The sequence below is a fragment of the Oncorhynchus nerka genome, linkage group LG7 (genome assembly GCF_034236695.1).
Source record: "Oncorhynchus nerka isolate Pitt River linkage group LG7, Oner_Uvic_2.0, whole genome shotgun sequence".
Lineage (NCBI taxonomy): Eukaryota > Metazoa > Chordata > Actinopteri > Salmoniformes > Salmonidae > Oncorhynchus > Oncorhynchus nerka.
Genome location: NC_088402.1, coordinates 37,463,801 through 37,486,759, shown reverse-complemented (window position 1 = coordinate 37,486,759; position 22,959 = coordinate 37,463,801). Strand labels below are relative to the sequence as shown.

The 22,959-nt window shown below is 41.5% G+C and overlaps 1 protein-coding gene across 2 annotated transcripts; it reads left to right on the top strand.

Moving 5' to 3' along the window:
- The first annotated feature begins 439 nt into the window (after window positions 1–439).
- LOC115131568 (CDC42 small effector protein 1-like) lies at window positions 440–22,126 on the top strand. 2 transcript variants are annotated; one of them, XM_029663376.2, is made up of 5 exons: window positions 440–601; window positions 12,974–13,276; window positions 17,816–17,920; window positions 19,445–19,516; window positions 19,899–22,126. In XM_029663376.2, exons 2-4 carry the CDS (start codon window positions 13,103–13,105, stop codon window positions 19,511–19,513), a joined length of 348 nt encoding a protein of 115 aa, XP_029519236.1. In that variant the 5' UTR covers window positions 440–601; window positions 12,974–13,102; the 3' UTR covers window positions 19,514–19,516; window positions 19,899–22,126. The 2 variants fall into 2 exon arrangements, with proteins under 2 accessions (XP_029519236.1, XP_064876543.1); XM_065020471.1 differs by having other exon boundaries at window positions 442–601; window positions 17,819–17,920.
- Window positions 22,127–22,959: the final 833 nt, after the last annotated feature.

Here is a 22,959-nt window from a genome sequence, read left to right as displayed (position 1 = left end):
ATTCTTGTACATAAAAAAATTATGTGGGTTGCTATTCAATTACGGCAAAATACAGTAATTTTTGCGAAAATCGACCAATAATGATCAAGGCTATACCGATAATGTAATAATAATAATGTAACGTAATGATAGGCTAATAAAGTTGGACAATTTGCTGATAAACGTTGGGCTATATCATCATATGATATTATGAAAAGCATAAATAGGCACATCCTGGGTCCATGTTCAGTCCACTACATACAGCGTAGGTTTATTGAAAATAGGATTGGATTGAATGGTAAGAATAGGCCTATACCTGCAATTGCCCTGTAGGTTGCAGTGTTGACTTTATGATGACACGAAGGAATTAATCTAATTTCAAAACGTAAAGTGCGTTTATGTCCATAAGGGGTGCTGTTTGACTTTACCGGCAAAAATATGCCTTTGAACAAGTATTTTAAAACATCTGAATTTCCTGATTGAACAACTTGGAACCACACCTCAAAAACGGAGAGAAACAGCATACGTGCGGTCGGTGCTATACGTTGGTGTTTGAAAAGGAATCAAACGGATACTTTTGCTACTGGCTATCCAAATTGTTTGGGCACATTTAAGAACCGAGGTAAGATAGCTCCAAACGTATGCCGCTATTTAGTTTCCTCTTCATGTAGGCTAGCCTACTAACTATGTCAATGAAAGTGGGTACGTGGTCATTGTTACATTGTTTCTCTAACTGATTAGGGTTGTAGTTGGCCAAACCCAGAGACAATTTTGTTAATGTTGCCTAGAATCTAGATCTGCCTGCACTTTGATATTTTCAACATTGATTCATTGTTTTAAAATACCTGATTCTATCAAACTCAAGTCGTTGCTATTTGAATGATAAATTATGTTTTCCATGGGGAAGGAAGTGTTGGTAAAGTATATCAAACTTCCTCCGCGGTGGAGTTTAGTCGCCTAACCCAAGATGTACACTTAAAGAGCCTACCGTTACTCGTTAAGGTCAAAGGACTTAATGTTATTTTCAGAGGTAGACTGGCTCTGGTAGGAAAAACAGCCAAATACTCCATCTCTAAACATGAATCGATTCTCAATTATGATACGGTTCTAGAAACATAAAGCCTTTTACTTTTTATATAACTTCAAAATAATTTAACACATTCAAAATATACACTTTCTGTACCCTGTTTAAACTGCCTTTATCACAGTTGCAACTGACAGTATTATTCAGTGTCAACACGTTTCTGGCTGCCTTCTTCCATTACGCACACAGGTGTTAGGCGCATGCTAGATAGCTAATTAGCATAGGTGGTATTCTTTAATTAAAACGCGCTGTAACATGGAGATTTAGCTGTTTGGGAACACTGACCCAAAAAGATGGTATCAATAAAAAAAATTCAACACTACCGGTCAAAAGTTTTAGAACACCTACTCATTCAAGGGTTTTTCTTTTTACTATTTTCCACAATGTAGCGATTCTTCAAATAGCCACCCTTTGCCTTGATGACAGCTTTGCACACTCTTGGCATTCTCTCAACCAGCTTCATGAGGTAGTCAGCTGGTATGTATTTCAAATAACGGGTGTGGCGGCATAAGTTAATTTGTGGAATTTATTTCCTTCTTAATGTATCAGAGCCAATCAGTTGTGTTGTGACAAGTTAGGGTTGGTATACAGAAGATAGCCCTATTTGGTAAAAGACCAAGTCCATATGGCAAGAACAGCTCAAATAAGCAAAGAGAAATGACAGTCCATCACTACTTTAAGACATGAAGGTCAGTCAATCTGGAAAATTTGAAGAACTTTGTAAGTTTCTTCAAATGCAGTTGCAAAAACCATCAAGCGATATGATGAAACTGGTTCTCATGAGGACCGCCACAGGAAAGGAAGACCAAGGGATACCTCTGCTGCAGGGGATAAGTTCATTAGTTACCAGCCTCATAAATTGCAGGCCAAATAAATGCTTGACAGAGATCAAGTAGCACACATCTCAACATCAACTGTTCAGAGGAGACTGTGTGAATCAGGCCTTCATGGTCGAATTGCTGCAAAGAAACCACTACTAAAGGACACCAATAAGAAGAGACTTGCTTGGGCCAAGAAACATGAGCAATGGACATTAGACCGGTGGAAAGTTGTCCCTTGGTCTGGAGTCCAAATTGGAGACTTTTGATTCTGACCTCCGTGTCTTTGTGAGATGTGGTTTGGGTGAACAGATTATCTCTGCATTTGTATTTTCCACCGTAAAGTATGGGGAGGAGGTGTTATGGTGCGGGGGTGCTTTGCTGGTGACACTGTCTGATTTTATTTAGAATTCAAGGCACACTAAATCAGCATGGCCACAGCATTATGCAGCGCTATGCCATCCCATCTGGTTTGCGCTTAGTGGGACTATCATTTGTTTTTCAATAAGACAATGACTCAAACACACCCCCAGGCTGTGTAAGGGCTATTTGACTGAGAAGGAGAGCGATGGAGTGCTGCATCAGATGATCTGGCCTCCACAATCCCCCCCAACCTCAAACAAATGAAGATGGTATGCAATGAGTTGGACCATGGAGCGAAGGAAAAGCAGCCAACAAGTGCTTAGCATATGTTGGAACTCCTTCAAGACTGTTGGAAAAACATTCCAGGTGAAGCTGGTTGAGCGAATGCCAAGAGTGCACAAAGCTGTCATCAAGGCAAATGGTGGCTATTTGAAGAATATCAAATATAAAATAGATTTTGATTTAACACTTTTTTTGCTTTACTACATGACTCCATATGTTATTTAATAATTTTCATGTCTTTACTATTATTCTACAATGTAGAAAATAGTTTTAAAAAATAAAAACCTTTGGAGTAGGTGTTCTAAAACCTTTGACCAGTAGTGGTTTATTATTATTTGTCGCTGATATGAAAGCTAAGGTCATTTTTATGCTTCCAAAACCGTACCACAAACGATGTGTGTTAATGTTCAGACTGAGTGTCAGGGCTCTTAACAAAACTTCCTCCATACAGAAGATGCCTTCATCCAATGACTCTTATGTGTAATGGAACGGAGTAATGATCAAGGGCTTGAGTAATTCAAGCCCTCTCTCAGCTTTCATTCAATGTTCTGTTGTGTATTGTTCACTTACATTTTAATGTTTTAAACTAGACCCTGAGTATTCATTCCTTGAAAAGAAGAGTGCTTGACAAATTGCATAGCCTCTGCATGACTCGACAAAACATTTTTGGGCAGTCCCAAATTAGAGGTCTAAGACTTAAGGAAGTCAGGCTGGCGACAGTGGCTCAAAGTCTGTTGAATGCATGGGGTAAAGTAAGCCATTGTGGTCTATTTTCAGGAGGGCATAGTTTTAGGATGAGACTGGAAATGGTTTCAGACTATTGCTTCTCCATTATGGGAAAGCCTGTTGGTCAGTGCTGGATTTGGCTCCCCTTCAGTACTCTCTGCTCCAACCTCAATGTTGAGTTCTTCAGCTTGATAATATTGTAGCGAACGGCAGGAAAGTGAACCAGGGTCGCTGGCGTGAAAGACAAACACCCAGTGCATCGCACCAATAGGGATAGTCCACTTGGTGGGAATTGTAACGTTTCTCATATAGCGAGGATTGCTACACGGTGGATGATTGTAAAAATGTCTTAATCAATCCGTGCAGAATCCAGTTTTATTTACTATTACTTTACATCACCTCAAATTCCAACCACTGGATTTGGAAGTTGTCTCTACTGTTGTTTCTATTCTTTGGTATAATAGGAAACTTTAAGTATATGGTAGCAGTAAAGTATAAAGAGTATATAAACTTTATGCAAAGCCATGTGTATTCTGTCTGTCTTTAGTTTGTTAGGGTTTTCAGTTTATGTCTGAGGGGATCCGAACAGCCAACATGCACAGCTGAGCCTGGCATATGGGGAGTGTACTTTAGCCCTGCTAGTGTGGAGCTCTGTGGTGTAACCTATGACCTGTCGCACACTGGGTTGATAATTCCAACAAAGATGGCAGGAAATGTCAAACTAGCTGCATTGAGTCATGGAGGTCGAGGATCCCACTGTGACATTAACTGCATTCTTTCCTGTACATTTGACTTTGTCCTTGTTGCAGATAGGAATGTTTGAAGTTGCTCCTTTCTTTAGGACACCTTAATGTACACTGTCATGTTAGCGACAGGTAGTGGGGGTGAAGAGAACATTTTTTTTTGCATTTTTCTGTATTATAATCAATTTGAAGCGCAATGTTAAATTCAAATCTCCATACTATCATATCTAAGCCAGTTGAGCAGTAGCAACTTCTTTTTTTTAAATTAAAAAGTATCTACATTTCATGGTGTGCAAGACATCGGTCTAATTTGCGCCTGTTTGAGTGTACTAATCGATTGTTTACCTTTATTTAACTAGGCAAGTCAGTTAAGAACAAATTCTTATTTTCAATGACGGCCTAGGAACAGTTCAGGGGCAGAACGACAGATTTGTACCTTGTCAGCTTTGGGATTCCCCAGCTTGGGGTTCCTTTCGGTTACTAGTCCAACACTCTAACCACTAGGCTACCCTGCCGTGGGGATGGCACTGTCCATCACTTTTAAGACGTGCTACTGAAATTGTATATGGTTATATTACACACAATGGTGCAACACTAATAAAAATATAAATTAATAACAAATTGGATAGCGGACGCTGTCCGCAGTTATGAAACATCAGTGCGGTGTTTAATTGGCGCCTTTTCCTAGACCATGTTGCAATGTGCATAATAGCGAAGTTACTTAGCATATTGATGTTGAGAACAATGCGGGTGGAGGCAGCAATGGAGTCAGGAGACGAGAACCGCCGTTGCCTTAATTGTTTAAGAAAAGCGAGCGAGGGGAACTCTAACTTAATTAGGTCTATAATCAATAGCCTAACTGTTAAATGTGCCTGGCTATCTCTGTCTATCCAGAAATAAGACAGATCCAGCTTGTGTTGCCTGTTTGAGTGTTCAAATAATGTCGGATAAACAATTTCACAAATTCGGCTGTTTTTTTTCACACAATATACACACAGCGCTTGCTCCTTCTTTTTCTTGATCTCTAATATTTTCCACAACCTACTACAATAACTATGTTGGTCTATTGTACTTCAAACCATTTGTAGGCAGGTTTCTCAGGATTCAAACCTCTTCAAACAGCCAAATTAATACTCTTCAGCAGGATAATTTACTTTAGTGTCCTGATATTAAAATAATGTATATCTATCATTAGGCAGTAGGCATATATCTAAAAATACATATTGTAGTTCTAAATGTGTTTTATTGTAGTGTCACCATCTTTACTACAAAAATAAGTACAAATACAAACAACTTTAAGATGCATATTTATCTGACATTGAACTGTCCCTTGATCAGCACAGCAATTGATAAAACAGGACCATGTTTGCAAAACAAGTGGTTTTGAGCCTAAATCAATATTACACAGATTAGCTAATGGTTACAGACCTCAGGAATGCAGATCGAGGCGAATAGAACTGAGTGACGGTCCAACACACAACCACTTGTTATGTTGCACACCTTTTGACCGTAAATTTATGGGATTATGAAATATTTTTCTTAGTGACATGTATTGCTTAAATAAATTACCATTTTAAATGGAAAATAACAGGCACTACCACATACATTACTACAAGACAAAACAGCTCACTCAATCAAGCCAGATGGTCTTGTAAGTATAGAAGCAAAGCTTGCTTTCATATAATAAAAAAATAATAATAAAAAAGTAGAGGAAGAATCCAATTCTTTATCTTGTATGCAGTACAAATCACGTTATTGTGGGAGCACCTCTAAGAGTATGAAGTAGGCTGTTTGAGAAGGTTTGAATCCTAAGCAACTTGCCTGCACATTGTTTGAAGTACAATATATCAGCAGAGCTACTGTCGTAAGTAAAAGCTGTTTGCTGGAAAACCTTGGTAGAGCATGGGTGAAGTAGGCAATGTAGTGCTCATGTGACTTACCTTTTTTTGGCTTCAGACCAATACCTACTTCTTACTTATTTTTTTTGTTTGTTTCAAATTATACTGTAAGTGAAACTTTCATGTGCACATTGACCATACTTAACCTTTTCATGAGGGGAGTGTCTTACTTTGGAGACCTTTTTCAGTAGGCCTACCGGTAACTCATTATGGGTGGACAGAGCACTATGAGAACTCCTGGTATGGACTAATTGTTCTCTCCCCATTCATTTGAAATTGAAACATAGTTGCACACTACACAACAGATAATGTGGACAATGGACACATCAACACTAGACCTCTTTCAGACCTCAAAACATCTAACTTGATTTTGAAGAGACCTATCATCACCTACTATATCAATTTAGGCCTACCTGCTTTTAATTTACTGCCAGGCGGGTATCACTACACAGATCCATTTCAAATTTTACAAATATATATTATTTGTTAAAGCAACCGTCCCAAAGGCCTCAGTGTTCCAAAGCAAATATAAACACCTGAACCATCCGTCTAATCGTGGATGGCAGTGCACTGGATTCCGTGAAAGAGCCATGTTGTTCTTAAGCCATTGCTTGAAAACTGACGTCGGACAATTTTTTAAAAAGGTGCCGTTAACCAGTTGGAAAGTTTTAACCAGACCCCATGAAAGGTCTCATTGTAATTCCTCCGTCAAAGACCACTCCCCTCCTTTTCCACTTCTCTTGGATGTGGCTCACTGTCTATATTTGACCTAGTTGGTAGGTAGGTAGCTGGCAGGACTACTTCATTTGCAAACGTTTATTTTATAGGGGTGTAGCTATTGAGCATGTCATTTGTTTGTGACCATTAAAGGGGCAATCTGGAGTTGCTACATACACTACCGTTCAAAAGTTTGGGGTCACTTAGAAATGTCCTTGTTTTTGAAAGAAAAGCACTTTTGTCAATTTTTTAAAAATAACATCAAATTGATCAAATACAGTGTAGACATTGTTAATGTTGTAAATGATTATTGTAGCTAAAAATGGCAGATTTGTCATGGAATATCCACATAGGCGTACAGAGGCCCATTATCAGCAACTGTCACTCCTGTGTTCCAATAGCACTTTGGGTTAGCTAATCCAAGTTTATCATTTTAAAAGGCTAATTGATCATTAGAAAACCCTTTTGCAATTGTTAGCACAACTGAAAACTGCTGTGATGATTAAAGAAGCAATAAAACTGGCCTTTAGACTAGTTGAGTATCTGGAGCATCAGCATTTGGGAGTTCAATTACAGGCTCAAAATGGCCAGAAACAAAACTTTCTTCTGAAACCCGTCAGTCTATTCTTGTTCTGAGAAATTAAGGCTATTCCATGCGATAAACTGAAGACCTTGTACACCGCTGTGTACTACTCCCTTCACAGAGCAGCGCAAACTGTCTCTAACCAGAATAGAAAGAGTGGTAGGCCCCGGTGCACAACTGAGCAAGAGGACAAGTAAATGACTATCTAGTTTGAGAAACAGATGCCTCTTGAGTCCTCAACTGGCAGCTTTGTTAAATAGTACCCGCAAACCACCAGTCTCAACATCAATGGTGAAGAGGCGACTCCGGGATGCTGGCCTTCTCGTTCCTCTGTCCAGTGTCTGTTATTTTGCCCATCTTCATCTTTTCTTTTTATAGGCCAGTCCGAGATATGGCTTTTTCTTTGCAACAGTGGGTTACCTGCCTTGCTCATGGGCAGAACGACATATTTTTACCTGTGGATAACATGGATGCTCTGTCTATGAAATCTGATTGTTTATCTTACTCCAGCCCCATCCCTCAGCTTTTTACTGATCAAGTGGCAGGTAGTACGCTTTGTTTCAACTGCAGATTGTCACTTTACAACAGAGAACCTGCTAACAAGGGCGTAATACTGAGCATTTTAGTCTCAATGCAGTTGTTGCTAATAAGCCCTGTTCACATTGGCAGTTTGAAGTAACTCAAATCAATTTTTTTTGTGCATATTCAAATCTGTTATTTTTCCTGAAATCTGAACGGCCAAAAGCCACATGGAATCTGAAATTTTAAAACATATTTCAAACCACCTTCGTAGGTGGTTTTAAGTCCACATTTTAAAAATCTGATTCCTGGCCATGCGACTTGTCTGAACGGTCAAATGTGGTTTTAGAGTTATTTGGCACATTTTGTTGCTTGCTAGCTAGCTACTCTGACAGTTTGACAAGAATGTGAGATGGTAGCTTGTTAATTGTTTACAAACAAATTAGTGCATGTACTAGATAGCTAAACAGATAGCTAGTTGTCTGCTGTGGTTAGTCAAAAGGACTAGTTTTGAAAGTTAGATCTTATCCTTTTTGAGGCTTTAAAGTTGTTCTTACACAATGATTTTGAACATTCAAAGCAACTGGTAAACGTCCATGACTGGCATTGGTGTCACCTTAGCTTGCTACATAACTTCTGAATGAATGAAGCACGAGCACCACCACCAATCTGCCTACACCACTGCGCACACCCCTGTTATTACACTGAACACATATAAATGCAACATGGAAAGTGTTGGTCCCATGTTTCATGAGCTGAAAGAAAATATCTCCGCAATTATTTATCTTAAAAGTTGTGCACAAATTTGTTTACATCCCTGTTAGTGAGCATTTCTAATTTTCTAAGATAATCCATCTACCTGACTTGTGTGGCATGTCAAGTAACTGATTAAATGGCATGATCATTATACAGGTGCACTTTGTGCTGGGACATTAAAACAACACTCTAAAATGTGCAGTTTTGTCACATAAACACAATGCCACAGATGTCTTGAGGGAAGGTGCAATTGGCATGCAGGAAGGTCCACCAGCGCTATTACCAGAGAATTTAATGTTAACCTCTATCATAAACCGCCTCAATGTCATTTTCAAGAATTTGGCAGTATGTCCATCTGCCCTCACAACCGCAGACCATATGTAATCACGCAAGCCCAGGACCTCCACATTTTTTATTTTTTTATCTGTTATTTTACCAGGTAAGTTGACTGAGAACATGTTCTCATTTGCAGCAACGACCTGGGGAATAGTTACAGGGGAGAGGGGGATTAATGAGCCAATTGTAAACTGGGGATTATTAGGTGACCATGATGGTTTGAGGGTCAGATTGGGAATTTAGCCAGGACACTGGGGTTAACACCCCTACTCTTACAATAAGTGCCATGGGATCTTTAATGACCTCAGAGAGTCAGGACACCCGTTTAACGTCCCATCCGAAAGACTGCACCCTACACAGGGCAGTGTCCCCAATCACTGCCCTGGGGCATTGGGATATTTTTTTTAGACTAGAGGAAAGAGTGCCTCCTACTGGCCCTCCAACACCACTTCCAGCAGCATCTGGTCTCCCATCCAGGAACTGACCTGGACCAACCCTGCTTAGCTTCAGAAGCAAGCCAGCAGTGGTATGCAGGGTGGTATGCTGCTGGCACAACCGGCTTCTTCACCTGCGGGATCGTCTGAGAAGAGCCACCTGGACAGCTGAAGAAATACTCCTACATTTCAGTCTGTAATAAAGCCCTTTTTGTGGGGGAGAAACTCATTCTGATTGGCTGGGCCTGCCTCCGAAGTGGGTGGCCCTATGCTCTCCCAGGCCCACCCATGGCTGTGCCTCTGCCCAGTCATGTGACGTTCATAGATTAGGGCCTAATGAATCTATTTCAATTGACTGATTTCCTCATATGAACTGTAACTCAGTAAAATCGTAGAAATTGTTGCATGTTGCTTTTTAAAATATTTTTGTTCAGTATATGACAACAAGCATAGCCATGTCAGCAAACGACTGCTGTTTGAACAGACACTTGCTGTTGTTATTTAACTGTTTGGACAGTCAGTTATTCCAAAACTGATTTGAGCATTAAGGCTTGCAGTTTGAACGAGGCTTTAGATATCGTTCGAACGAGTTGAGGTTTGAGGGTCACGACCAGTGTATGAAACCCTACAGTACCTTTGCCAGCTCACATGTAGCGCTATTAGAGCTGGATCGATTAATTGGTTATCGCATTGTTAGGTTACTCTCTACTAGCCTTGGTGTGTGTTGTGAGCTGGTCTTTAGTCAGGGTTCAACATCTTTTTCATCAGTATCGCTTGTCTGTTGTATTGTTTCTCAATTAACTAAATCCCAGCAAGTTATAGCAGGATCTCTTTTGAATATAGACTGGGGGTAGCCATTGGTGTTTTTATATAAATCTGCTGTTCATTCTGACTATTTGGAAGAAGGGGTTGTAATGAAATGTGTTTAGCCACATATATCTTACATGGGGAGTATGTGGGCAGGTCTGAGGAATTTTTTAGCCACGTCAGTGTTGTTAGCCGGAAGTAGCATCACTGTCAGCCTACCCATGAGGAAATGACATGAACAAACCCATACTGAGAATAGCAGTTATGCTAACTGCCTTAGAAAGGTCAAGTTGTTGACTTTTCTGAAAACGTATTTTCTTGAAGGCAATAATTTAATCAATTTCCCCTTTCACGAGAGAAACTGGGTTAGGTGAGAACTTCTGAAAATGGGATTCACGATGCATCACATGCTACTGTAGCTATATTGTGGTGTTTATCATGTCACGCTTAGTGTCATTTAATAAGGTTAGTCTCACAGTGCTTCTTTTGTCATCCTTCTTGTTTTGGCTTTTCTGCCTGTTCAGCACAGATAACAGGGACGCCTTGGCTGCACTAAGGATCATGTTAATGTAGACTGACACTGAGTCCAGTGAGTGAGGGCAGGAGGATTCCATCATGTGTGTTTTGGACAGAGTTGACTTTGAAATACACTCTCAGACAACCTCAGTTTTCACTGTACTTTGTGAGTTCTCACTCTGTCAATACAAAGACACACATGCGTTCGTAGAAGGTCGGCTGATGGATGGTTTTGGCACCAAAGGGGCATTGTCTCAAGGGATCCTGGCAGGGTTATGAACTATTTTAAACTGTCAACCATTTGTACATTTTGTATGGTCTGAAAAACCACCTTGGCCATTTTTAATGCTAAGATGACAAGAAGTTGGGTGGGGAGAAATAATCTCTTCTGGGGACCCAGAAGGATTCTTCCCAGTTCCCACATGGTTGCCAGTGGTAGTTGAACAAATAAACTGCTGCGGACTTGGACATCTACAATTGGCACCATCTTATCAAGGTCTAACCAGCACTTTAACAGATGAGACTCCAGTAGTACAGTACTGTAATTCAACAGAACTGGACTGGCACTGTTCTGAAGAGGTTAGGCTGCTCCTCGTTGCTCTTCGGGGGAAACCTCAAATTAGAACGAGATTGCCCCAGATCTCTGGAGAGACGGTTTATTTATACAAGATGATGAACATACCGTCAGAGACCAGATGAGCCCAAAGCGGGAGTTTCCGTTAATCCTTACCTCACGGGACAAGTATTTCAACTGCACTGAGTTGGCCCCCCCCCCCCACCACCCCCTTTCTCTGTTCTTGTCGTCCTGTGAATCATGGGAAGCTTGGTCATGAGGTTCCTCTCCTTTTAAATAGTGTGCCACAGGAGATATTCTGAGCCCCAGTTCTATCCTACAGACAGTTCACAGTTCTAGCCCTCCTTCCGAGTACGGTGTTCTCACAATGCTGTGTGTGTCCTCACTATAATCATTAAGTGCACCTGCTTTGGGGGAATACGGTAAGAGGTCAATGTGGAGAGAAGTTCGACCCAGACTTTGCCTGTCTGAACCCCACAGAGCAAGGATGGCTCAACTGGTGTCTACTCTACAGATGCCTGTGTCCTGTTTGACTTGTGCCAGCCTGGAGGGCCTTGGTGATATAATGATGGGCCAGTGTTTTTGGCAGTGCCTTCCTTGACGTCCATCCCACACCCCTTATATCATCATACGTTTGTGTGCAGACTTCCACCTCATCCATGGGGGTTGAGAACTTCTCCACGTCCACTGACACCCATCTTCTACAACCCGATGCTTTTACTGTACATCAGGATACTAACTTTCTGACTGCCCTGATGACTGTTAACCAAATAGACTTTTTAGTAAGGGAACTATACAGTGAGCGGCCAGTTGACTCGAAGTAGTGTTAAAACCGCGGTGGTGCCCATATGCCAGCAATGTGCTATCAAGCAACCCACACTGTAGTTTTAATCTTACTTTGCCCCGCCCAAATGTTTTCCAGAACAATGTGCTAATTTTAATGTTTGAAGGAGGTTATTTCTACAGTATTTTTGTATCGGGTTTGAGAGAGAGAGAGAGAGAGAGAGAGAGAGAGAGAGGGACTCCACCACACACATTCCTTAACAGTTTCCTCCCTGTCTCACACAGCCTCTGGGCATGATAAAACAGAGCTGGACGAGAGCCATGTCATTATGAAAAGGGTAATCAAACGATCGGCAGCGGGCCCAAAGGAAACTGAAGTCCAAACCCAGTGGTGAAAAACAACCTGTAGAAAGAAGCCGAATCGTCAGAGCAAGCGGTAACCACTACTCTCAAAAAAAAAGCTGCAGCTCTAATTTGGCTTAACGGATCATCAGTGACAATCTTAAACATAGCAATAAACGACGACACTAAGTAGTATAAACCAACTTTATGAAGTGTAATGGTCTTGGCAGAACTTTCTTTCACACTGCAGAGGGAATATAAATGGCTTCAGGGATGGACCTCCGGTGTGTTGTTTTGGCTTTTCCATGGGACGAGACAGGAACAACCTAGAGGCGAATGGAGGATGCTTAGATGTTTTCCACCCTTGGAATGTCTTTCCCATGTCTAATGTGCTTGTCACTTGTTTGTGAAGCAATATGTTAGACATGTTATGCCTGATTGTGTTCCCTTCGGTTGGAACCTGGACCAGAGGGTGGGGGGGTGGGGCCCAAGTAGGAAGAAGACTTACTCCCAAAGAATTGCATTATTTTAAAATGGTGCAAAAGCAAAACACTGTTCAAGACACTGGTTTGGGCAGAATCAAGTAAAAAGTATGCCGGTACGGCGCTGCCTTAGTAGGTTTTCAGTGATATGTTGCATCAAAATAAAATGAACTAGTAGGACCATGTTCACATTACATTGGCTATTATTTTAATAAACTCTTGTCTCAACAGATTAAACCCTAAGGACTGTAATCTGACTGGATACCAGAAGAAGGATTAAGACACCGGGAGGCTTGAGAGAATCAGGACCCGATATTTTGCAGGTGCTGGGTTTGGGGATTGACCCACTTTGGCTATCTGATGCAAGGGATCTGGATGCACCAGGACTATCCCAAGATTGAGGGTCACAGGGGCTACCTGTCTTCACCAGCCTGCAAGGCGGCGACAGAGAGCAGGGCGCTGAACCGGCGAAGCCCGGGAATGAGCGAGTTCTGGCACAAGATGGGCTGCTGCGTGGTGGCCAAACCCCCACCGGTGAGTCTGGGCCAGCTGCCTCTTATTTACTCATGTAGAGTCTTATATAAAACATTCTCTATGTCAGGTTTCACAAAATTCCTCATCTAATAGTTGTATAGAGACTAGTAATAGACTATGGACTATACTCCACAAGCATGCTCTATATTAGACCCTGACCACTTCTATTCAACCCTCTCATGCCACAATATGTTTGAGGTTGTGGAGGTCCCTGGCAAGTCTTGCAAGTATAGTACCCAAAGGCAAGGTTTGGGCATCCCAGGCAGCCAAGCAAGCTTACTCTGACCACACTAGAACTTGAAAACAAATATTTTTGGAGTCTTAAATGCATGCTTAGAACAGCCTAAAGTGAACCACTGCCCGAAAGACCTCTTTACCCATTAGATTTTACGCCAAGATGTTATGGGGGACCCTTTTTTAAATGCATCAAAGTCCAATAAATCTGTTGGCAAAGGCTGATTTATTTCTGGTGTTTTTCAGACTCCATCTGCAATCACTTACCGGCTGATGTCTTTAAACGGGTGACGTTTTATAGGTTGCAGTTCAGTGGCATCCACATCATGAGCGATATCTTGAAGGAGTGCCATCTTTGATTTATTGCACACTCACTATACTTAGGGTGAATTACAGCCATTAAAATTCACTGACCATCTGACCCATAGCACATGTTCAACAAAGAGACGTTGCCTGTGCTATACAGTGCAGTTGGAAAGTATTCGGACCCCTTGACTTTTTCATTTTCTTACGTTACAGCCTTATTCTAAAATGGAATAAATAGTCCCCCCCCCCAAATCTACACACAATACCCAATAATGAAAAAGCATATGTGTATATATATATGTGTATATATACACACATGCTTTTTCATTATTATATATTTTTTATTTTTTTTATTAAAAAGTACTTTGTTGAAGCAACTTTAGCAGCAACTACAGCATCGACTTTTCACCTGTATTTGGGGAGTTTCTCTCCCTTTCACCTGCATTTGGGGAGTTTCTCTCCCTTTCACCTGCATTTGGGGAGTTTCTCTCCCTTTCACCTGCATTTGGGGAGTTTCTCTCCCTTTCACCTGCATTTGGGGAGTTTCTCTCCCTTTCACCTGCATTTTTCTCTCCCTTTCACCTGCATTTGGGGAGTTTCTCTCCCTTTCACCTGCATTTGGGGAGTTTCTCTCCCTTTCACCTGCATTTGGGGAGTTTCTCTCCCTTTCACCTGCATTTGGGGAGTTTCTCTCCCTTTCACCTGCATTTGGGGAGTTTCTCAAGCTTTCACCTGTATTTGGGGAGTTTCTCAAGCTCTTTCAGGTTGGATATGGAGCGTCGCTGCACAGCTATTTTCAGGTCTCTCCGGAGATGTTAAAGTCCGGACTCTGGCTGGGCCACTCAAGGACAAGAGACTTGTCCCGAAGCCACTCCTGCGTTGTCTTGGCTGTATGTTTAGGGTTGTTGTCCTGTTGGAAGGTGAACCTTTGCCCCAGTCTGAGGTCCAGAGCGCTCTTCATCAAGGAACCCTCTTTCCCTTGATCTTGACTAGTCTCCCAGTCCCTCTGCTGAATAACATCATGATTCTGCCACCACCATGCTTCACCGTAGAGATGGTGCCAGGTTTCCTCCAGACGTGACGCTCTGCATTCAGGCCAAAAAGTTCATTCTTGGTTTCATCAGACCAGGGAATCATGTTTCTCATGGTCTGAGTCCTTTAGGTGCATTTTGCAAACTCCAAGTGGGCTGTCTTGTGCCTTTTACTGAGGAGTGGCTTCTGTCTGGCCACTCTACCATAAATACCTGATTGGTGGAGTGCTGCAGAGATGGTTGTCCTTCTAGAAGGTTCTCCAGAGGAACTCTGGAGCTCTGTTAGAGTGACCATCGGCTTCCTGGTCACCTCCCTGATCAAGGCCCTTCAGCCCCCGATTGCTCAGTTTGGCCAGGTGACCAGCTCTAGGAAGAGTCTAGGTGGGTCCAAACTTATTCAATTTAAGAATAATGGAGGCTTCTATATTCTTGGACCTTCAATGCTGCAGACATGTTTTGGCACCCTTTCCCAGATCTGTTCCTCGACACAATGATGTCTCGGAGCTCTACAGACAATTCCTTTGATTTCATGGCTTGGTTTTTGCTCTGACATGCACTGTCAACTGTGGGACCTTTATATAGACATGTGTGTGCCTTTCCAAATCATGTCCAATCAGTTGAATTTACCACAGGTGGACTCCAATCACGTTGTAGAAACATCTCAAGGATGATAAATGGAAACCGGTTGCACCTGAGCTCAATTTCGAGTCTCATAGCAAAGGGTTTGAATTCCTATGTAAATAAGGTATTTCTGTGTTTTGTTTTTGCCAACATTTCGAAAACTTGTTTTCGCTTCGTCATTATGGGGAATTGTGTGTAGGTTGATTTTTTTATTTAATTTAATCCATTTTAGAATAAGGCTGTAACGTAACAAAATGTGGAAAAAGTCAAGGGGTCTGAATACTTTCCGAATGCACTATTGACCATGCGTAGTTGTGTCCATCAGTAATGTAGGCATCACATGGGGACGCACTGTATAGATAAGCATGTCCTTACTATCTTACATTCTTGTCTGATGTGGAGACCCTAACAATTGTATTGATCTGTCCAGAGAAGTATAATGCCTGGACCTATAGTAGCTTGATGTTTCAAAGCAAAACATTTTATGGAATTCTAGCGCGCATTATAGGGGTGAATAGAGGTCCTATTGATGACATAAAATATCAGTGTTTCACCAGAAAGTGTAAGAACTTCCCTTTTGCTCTCCAGAAGCGACCGCTGACCCTTGACCTTCTCAGGGCGGTACCCTTCCTGACCCTCACTCTTTCCTGGCCCAGGTTTTGCAGGGAGTGTTGCGTAATGGCGGGTTGTGTCCGTCCGTTCCCACTCACCAACAATGAAACCCGGCGGCTCAGGAGAGAGGATGCGGTCTGGGCCACTGTCCCATGGGAGGGCATTTTCCCTCTCTCCTTCCTCTTTTATTTTTAGGGCCTGTGTTTGTTCTATTGTGGGGGGAGGACAATACAGAGACATCGCTTTCAATAAACACAGGCAAGGATTTACATGTAACTGTCTCGAAAGGGTAGGGGCGTGTCAATTTTGGAAGAAGACTATTGAGACCCTTTTTACTGATGTTCTCATGAGATGTTGGTAGTTGGGGTATGCCTAACTTCCTAAATGTAAGTCATGTAATTGCTACCCACGTTTCTAAGCATAGCCTATGCCAAAGGGTTACTGACACCAAGTGGTTGCTATACACAACATATGCTGAAGGCATCCCCTAAAATAAGTTGCTAAGCGACTTTCTCTTTTGCAGCACACACAGCTGACCAATTTAGCTAGACATCCATCAATCAGCCACGGGATGGCATTCCTCCCAATTAAGCAACATTATAGTCCAGGGCTTATTTCTGAGGTTTGGTATGACTCATGGCCTGCATGGCTGCAACTTCAGTGGATGCCAACCAGCTGGGTATTTGGGTATGCCTTGTAATGTTGCCGTATTGATACTTCGAAGTCGATATACACAGATGTTCCTACTTGATTTAACAAAGAATGTCAAAAGAGTATAGATTTACCTTATGCTGCCTAGATTTGATTACATATGTTCATTGATTTCAATTCCTGGCATTGCTGGGTGTTCACTGACTCAATTTGGTAGCAAAATATGCTTGCTAAGATGGTCATAAGGCTGTCTTTATGAGTCGGTGGGAATGACACCTGATTTTCCTCTGCAATGACGATGTAGCAACAAGAATGGGTGGGTGAAATGCCTGATTCATTGGGTATGTATGCATGCACCAACAGATCCTCAGAATTCAAGATGACGTCAAGAAGAAAAGTCCCCCACGTGCCACCCACACAGTGGTCTACCTTGTTTTAGTTGCATCGCTAGCTCATAGAATACGGTATGACTGGGGTTTAACCTTTGGTCAGCAGCATGTTTTTTGTTTCTTTTGATGTAAACATCGGTCAAAGTTGCTTATGTAGCACTTAAAATAGCCAAAGGTTGATGGTCAATGGATATGGCATCTGCCAGTCTGCATAAACTAATATAGTGACAAATTAAAAAGCCTTTATTTTTTTTTATGGCTTACGCAAGAAGATTAATTTATTATTCTTGTTATACATAAGCTACTTTTTTTTTTGTTTAAATTACTTTTTAAAATTTTCCCGCTAGATTACTTCTGGAAGTTTTTTCTCAGAGGCTTTTTCGACATGGTTTACTATCCAGCATAAACTTCTGTTTGTTCTATAGTATTTCATCCCATGATCAAAAACCACCTCATGGTATACATATATAACCAAATAAGCATTCCTCTCCTGTATCTCTAATAGTACAAGCTGCTTATTTGGAGACAGAAAAATGGTAGATCATTGTTCGGTTAATTGCATGTTTGTTATAATTTCAGAGCATCTTCTGAATGAAAATCACATTTTGGTTGCACAGCCACTGTCCTATGCAGTTGTCTAGCCATATTTTAATTACTATAGGTCACTGGTCACTGACCTCCTGCATTTGTTTCAGAAGAAGAGGAGGAGGAAGATTGACCGCAGCATGATCGGCGAGCCCACAAACTTTATGCACCTCACACACATTGGCTCTGGGGAGATGGCAGAAGGTTTGCCGCCGGTATGTATAAGGTTTTGGCTACTTTAATGAAAATCGTCCTTTTACACATTTCGTAATCATTGTTTTAGAAGAATGATGCGTCAGTCAGTGATCATGACCGGTCAATCTCTTAACAATTGCCGTTGGGCTGCCCATAGTGAATACTTCTGTTATTTGTTCTTTGCTTTACACACAAATTACATGTCAAATTAGTTTAATTTGCACCATACCTGAACTGTTATTTCAACACTTGGATCAAGTCTTGTCTGCAGCAAAATTGTATCATCGAGTGAAATGGAGGATATTGCGTAAAACAAAATTGCAGCATGTTACAATCCAGGTAACTGGTATCGTCCAGAGGTTTTCTTTGGACAACAATTAATACAAAAACACTAATGAAGCTTTGATACATTAACTGCTACACTAGTCCCACCCCCATTCGTTGGCTAATAGACATTCAGTTAACTGGCCCATTGCCAGCCAACCACCTGCCCACTTTTGAACAAGGCTCAGCCTGTGCCAGAGGCGGAAGTGTTCCTACCACTTCATGCCATGATGTTCCCTAGGTTCTATTGCTCAGTCCCTTCAGAGGGCACACAGAGAAGGGACAGTGACGGGGGGACACAGCTGGAAGGCCTTGGCTGCTAAATGAAAGGCCCACTCTGTGTCCCGCAACACTGGTAAATGACTCCCCCCCCCCCCCCCAATCGTCTAGCACAGGAACCCAAAACAAGAGCTACTTCCTGTGCCTGGATGAAATGGAACTCTGACATCCAGCTGAAAATCAAGTCAACTCACCAGTGACCAAGTCTTGTTTGCTTAGCATTGACGACCTTTAAATACATTAATGAGCTTTTAATGCCGAATGAGAGTCGTGTATATGTTTTGTGTTTGCACTAAGCCAGTGGCTCCATTGCAAACAATGACAAAACCCTGATAGTGATAAAGGCCCATTTTAATTGGAGTCAATGCACTGGAACAGTGCAAACAGGTGGTAGACAAACACAGCTGCCTTTTGTTTAAGCTGGGCTAAAGTGTGTTTGGGCATACCTTTTTCCCCCCTGCTGCCTATATCTTATTGTGCAGCATGATTACATAACGCCATTATGAAACATCTCTGTGTAATCTTGACACTGCCTCACCTTCTGTGCCGTCAGTGTTCCCACTACAGGTTTGTTTTAAGTTCGAATGTTGCAGTTAGTTTGTATTTACACATGCGCACATCTAGTTTATCCATCAACTATTTACTTCTGCTAGGGTTTGTGGGGCTACAGTGTGTTCCCATTCGGGATATGAAATATTAACATATCGTTGTGAGTGAACAAAGGGCACTTACTTAGCAACCACAGTGTTGTCACAGTGTCATGAAGGTGCTGTCAACCAACTCTTTAATAGCACTTTTGTGACACGACTGACTACATGTCATATAATACCAGAAAGCAGGTCAGATTGTCAATATCCCCGATTCTTGCTGGCTGATACTCCCCTGTATTTTACATAATTCTACCAGGGAGTGATGTTTGTGACTTTTTGTCTCCTCTGCAGTCAGGGTCAGTCCAGGAACAAATGAGGTCCAAAGGACCCAGCACCAATGGCAGAAGCAGCCTCTTATAGCCAGTAAGTACCTTCTATATACTCCAGTACACACACTTGTGCACACACACTCACTCTGGATAATACTTGGGGGTTAAATAAATATGACGAAATTCTGGGGGAAATTTGGCAAGTCCAGCTGAAAGTGTTGTTTGTTTATTTTAGATGGGGTGGATGTTTGTCAAGCAATGTGAATGGATGGCTTTCACTATCTTTTGTACTTCCCCAAAAGTTGACAATGAACTTATCCTAAGTTCTAGGAAAACGTGTTTTAAACACTTAACTACATACTCTGTGGATTTAAGATCATTATTTTTGGGGGGGATCTGATATTATTCAACAAGGTTAGACTTTTTATTCAGAAACTGCTGTTGTCCAATGACATGAGGTTTTGTTGCGGTTTCAGACATATGGACCAATCCAGAGACTCGATGTGAGTTCCTCATTTCCCCCTTCCTCGGACCCAGCCTCAAGCCAACCTGCATGGACCAACTCTGCATATTGCACTTAGGCCCACAATGACCACCGCAAATGGCAGAATAAAAAAACAGATCTAAAACAATGACTTTATTTCCCAGAATCCCTTTCAGCCTCCATCACCAGTTTTTAAATGGGACATGACTCCTGCCATGAAGAGGGGAAAGTACCCTGGATTCTCACTCAGCACTGGGGACTGCATGGGATTATTTGTGGGCTTTTAGGTTGCTTTGATTAAACATAGGAGGTATCAGCTACTGGCGGATACGGATTTTCCCATTTTTGTCTCCGTCTCAAGCAAGGGATTGTCCGAACATTTCATATTTCTCTAACAAGACTGTCTCACAAGTGTGATACTGATCTTGCAATAACGCAAACAAACGGGTCTTCTTTGTTCTTGACTCGGAAGTGGTGCGTTTGCCCTTTTAAAAGTGTTGTGCCTTTAACGATTATAATGCCTTTATAAGTAGTGCATGGTGGAAATTGAGCCCATCTGTTTCCTGACAAGCACGCATTTTTCATATGTATTGCTAAAGTGCAGTGGCCAAATTGATATTTTTGGTTTTGGAAGGGAAGTTCCTCAATTGACAAGCAGGATGTGGCATCTACCTTGGCTCCACCCACTACTTGTCTGTAGTAGTTTGAGATCCAATCCTAGCAGCACTGTAGACATCCAGGGGTGGGAGTGGTCACTTGTAGGCCTACAGTGCTAATGTTTTGGCACTTTGCATGTTTCACGTAGACAGTTCTTAAACATCATCTCACACATTCCACCATTAGTCACTGTCTTTCTTACAAACACGCCAAGTTTCTCAGACACCCCCTCGTGTACATACTTCTACCTTCAGTGTTATTGCCAAAGTTATGCCTTTTATATTTTAGGTGCTTTTTTTTTTTACTACCATGCATGATTTAACACCAGCCAATCTGAACATAGCATTGGCAGGTAGCCTAGCCGTTAGGGAGTTGTGGCACTAACCCGGAAGGTTGCTGGTTTGAATACCCAAGCCGACAAGGGGGGGGGGGAATCTTACCGATATGCCCTTGAGCAGGGCACTTAACCCAAATTTGTTCCAGGGATGCTGTACTACTATGGCTGACCCTGTAAAAACAACACATTTCTCTGCTCCTATCCGGTATGTGGCATAACATTTTATTTATATTTTCATTACCTTCTGTAGTGTCCCATAGACTCGCTCTGTTGGTGTTTAAAGAAAATGTGTGGGGTGTGCACAATTCTACACCGAATGCTTATAGAATTGACCCATCCCGAATTCTCCTTTTTATTTGGGGGGGTAGTCTTGTTGAGCAGTCCACTTATAAGCATTTGCAAGCTGAACGTAAGATGCAGTAACTAATCTCGATCTCAATTGGCTTTATCTAAAAGCTCTCAGCCAGTTGGACTGTCAGTTCAGCAGGGTTATGTCAACAACGCCACAAATTGATCAAAAACCATGGCAACTTGGCTTTGGGTCTCCTATTGCACAGTGTTAGTCTTAGAATTGACCCCTGTCATTCTAAGCTGAGACATGCTCATTAGCTTTTTAGCTATTCTGAAAGGTAACCTTATGGGCTTTCTGTTTCAATGACAATCTACAATTCAGGTTAGAGGAAATGGCAGAGCCTATAATACTGCAGAGAAAGTGATGGCTTTTTTTTTTTTTTTTGTTATACGAAAAATAACAGGTCACAAAGTTGTCTTGACTCATGACCGCTAAATGGACCAACTGTTGTCATGTTCTATTTAGATGCCTACTACAGTTCAAACGCTTGCAGTATGAGTGAGTTTGCATAGAAATTATTATAATTATTTGTTTTTAATGTTTTACGACTGCCCTTATTTTTATCAGCTTTGGAGCCAGATTTTTAAGTTCTTTGTTAACGTTTTGTTTCATATGCTTAAGATTTCTAATCTCAGACAGTAGAGATTCCAGGATGCAATTTACCTACTTTTCAGTCTCTCTGTTAATGTTGCAGTCTTTTCCTGGGTCTCCCTCTTTGCTCTGTTTTTAATTGGTCATGTGTTACACAGTCCTCCTATGAGAACGTCGGTGTACAGATGTGTGAGAGGAGAGTAAGTGTTTCGCAAACCTTTGAGTGTTTTCTCGGCTTCTGGCCTTTTTCCCCCTCCTGAAAATACAGTCAATATTTTATGTATGTGTTTGTTTACTTGAAAGAGACATTTTCTTTTGAAGGTGCACATCCTCAAGTGTATATGAAAAAGTAGTTTGTCTGTCTGTCACTTAAGGAATCCTGCACAGACAAATTATACCCAGTTGAACAGTTTAGGGATAACTGTAACTGTAGAATATTTTCTGAGTTTAGGGAAATCAAACATTTTCAAGTTTGAATTAGTCTTCAGACTCCAATTGACAGCAAAAATCTCTAAAGAAATCACTGTTGATAACAACTTCTGTTACATTTGCTGTGAGGAACTAAACTCAAATTTAAGTTCCCCTGTTTCAGTCTGAGCGAATTTCACTGCAAAGTTGCAGGAAGATACTTTTACTGTTACGAGAGGTTTCACCCAGCCTGTGCACATTTCATCCTCCATCTTGTGTTTTATTACAAGCAGCTGTTTCTGATACCACAGTAATCTCAACAACCTATAATAATGCTTTTAGTCTGAGCAGCCCAGAGTCTAACCATGGGGCAGAGCCCAGGATAACGCATTCATTACCTACTTCACTAGGGAGGGGGGGAAAGTGCCTATGGAAAAACTGAAGATGTGGTAGGTGTAGTAGTTTGGTGGAAACAACATGTGGGAAAAGTCTGAAGCTATTGTCTTTGCAATGACTAGTGTAAACTTGACACGGCAAGGATGACTGCATAAACAAACTTCTGGCTGGCCATAGTTAGCTATTTGTCATTTATCACAACAGACTAGAAATATATTTCACTTGAAAGTAAATTTGTTTGGGAACCATAAAGTATCACTTACTATTTCCAGATTGTCCAATGAAGATGGATAAAATAGATTTAAAAATCAT

Bases quoted from the DNA above. Each gene is read 5' to 3' on its own strand.
- LOC115131568 (XM_029663376.2), top strand. From the start codon at position 13,103: ATGCAAGGGATCTGGATGCACCAGGACTATCCCAAGATTGAGGGTCAC. The intron at 13,277-17,815 runs GTGAGTCTGGGC...CATTTGTTTCAG, and splicing joins TGGTGGCCAAACCCCCACCG to AAGAAGAGGAGGAGGAAGAT. The intron at 17,921-19,444 runs GTATGTATAAGG...TCTCCTCTGCAG, and splicing joins TGGCAGAAGGTTTGCCGCCG to TCAGGGTCAGTCCAGGAACA.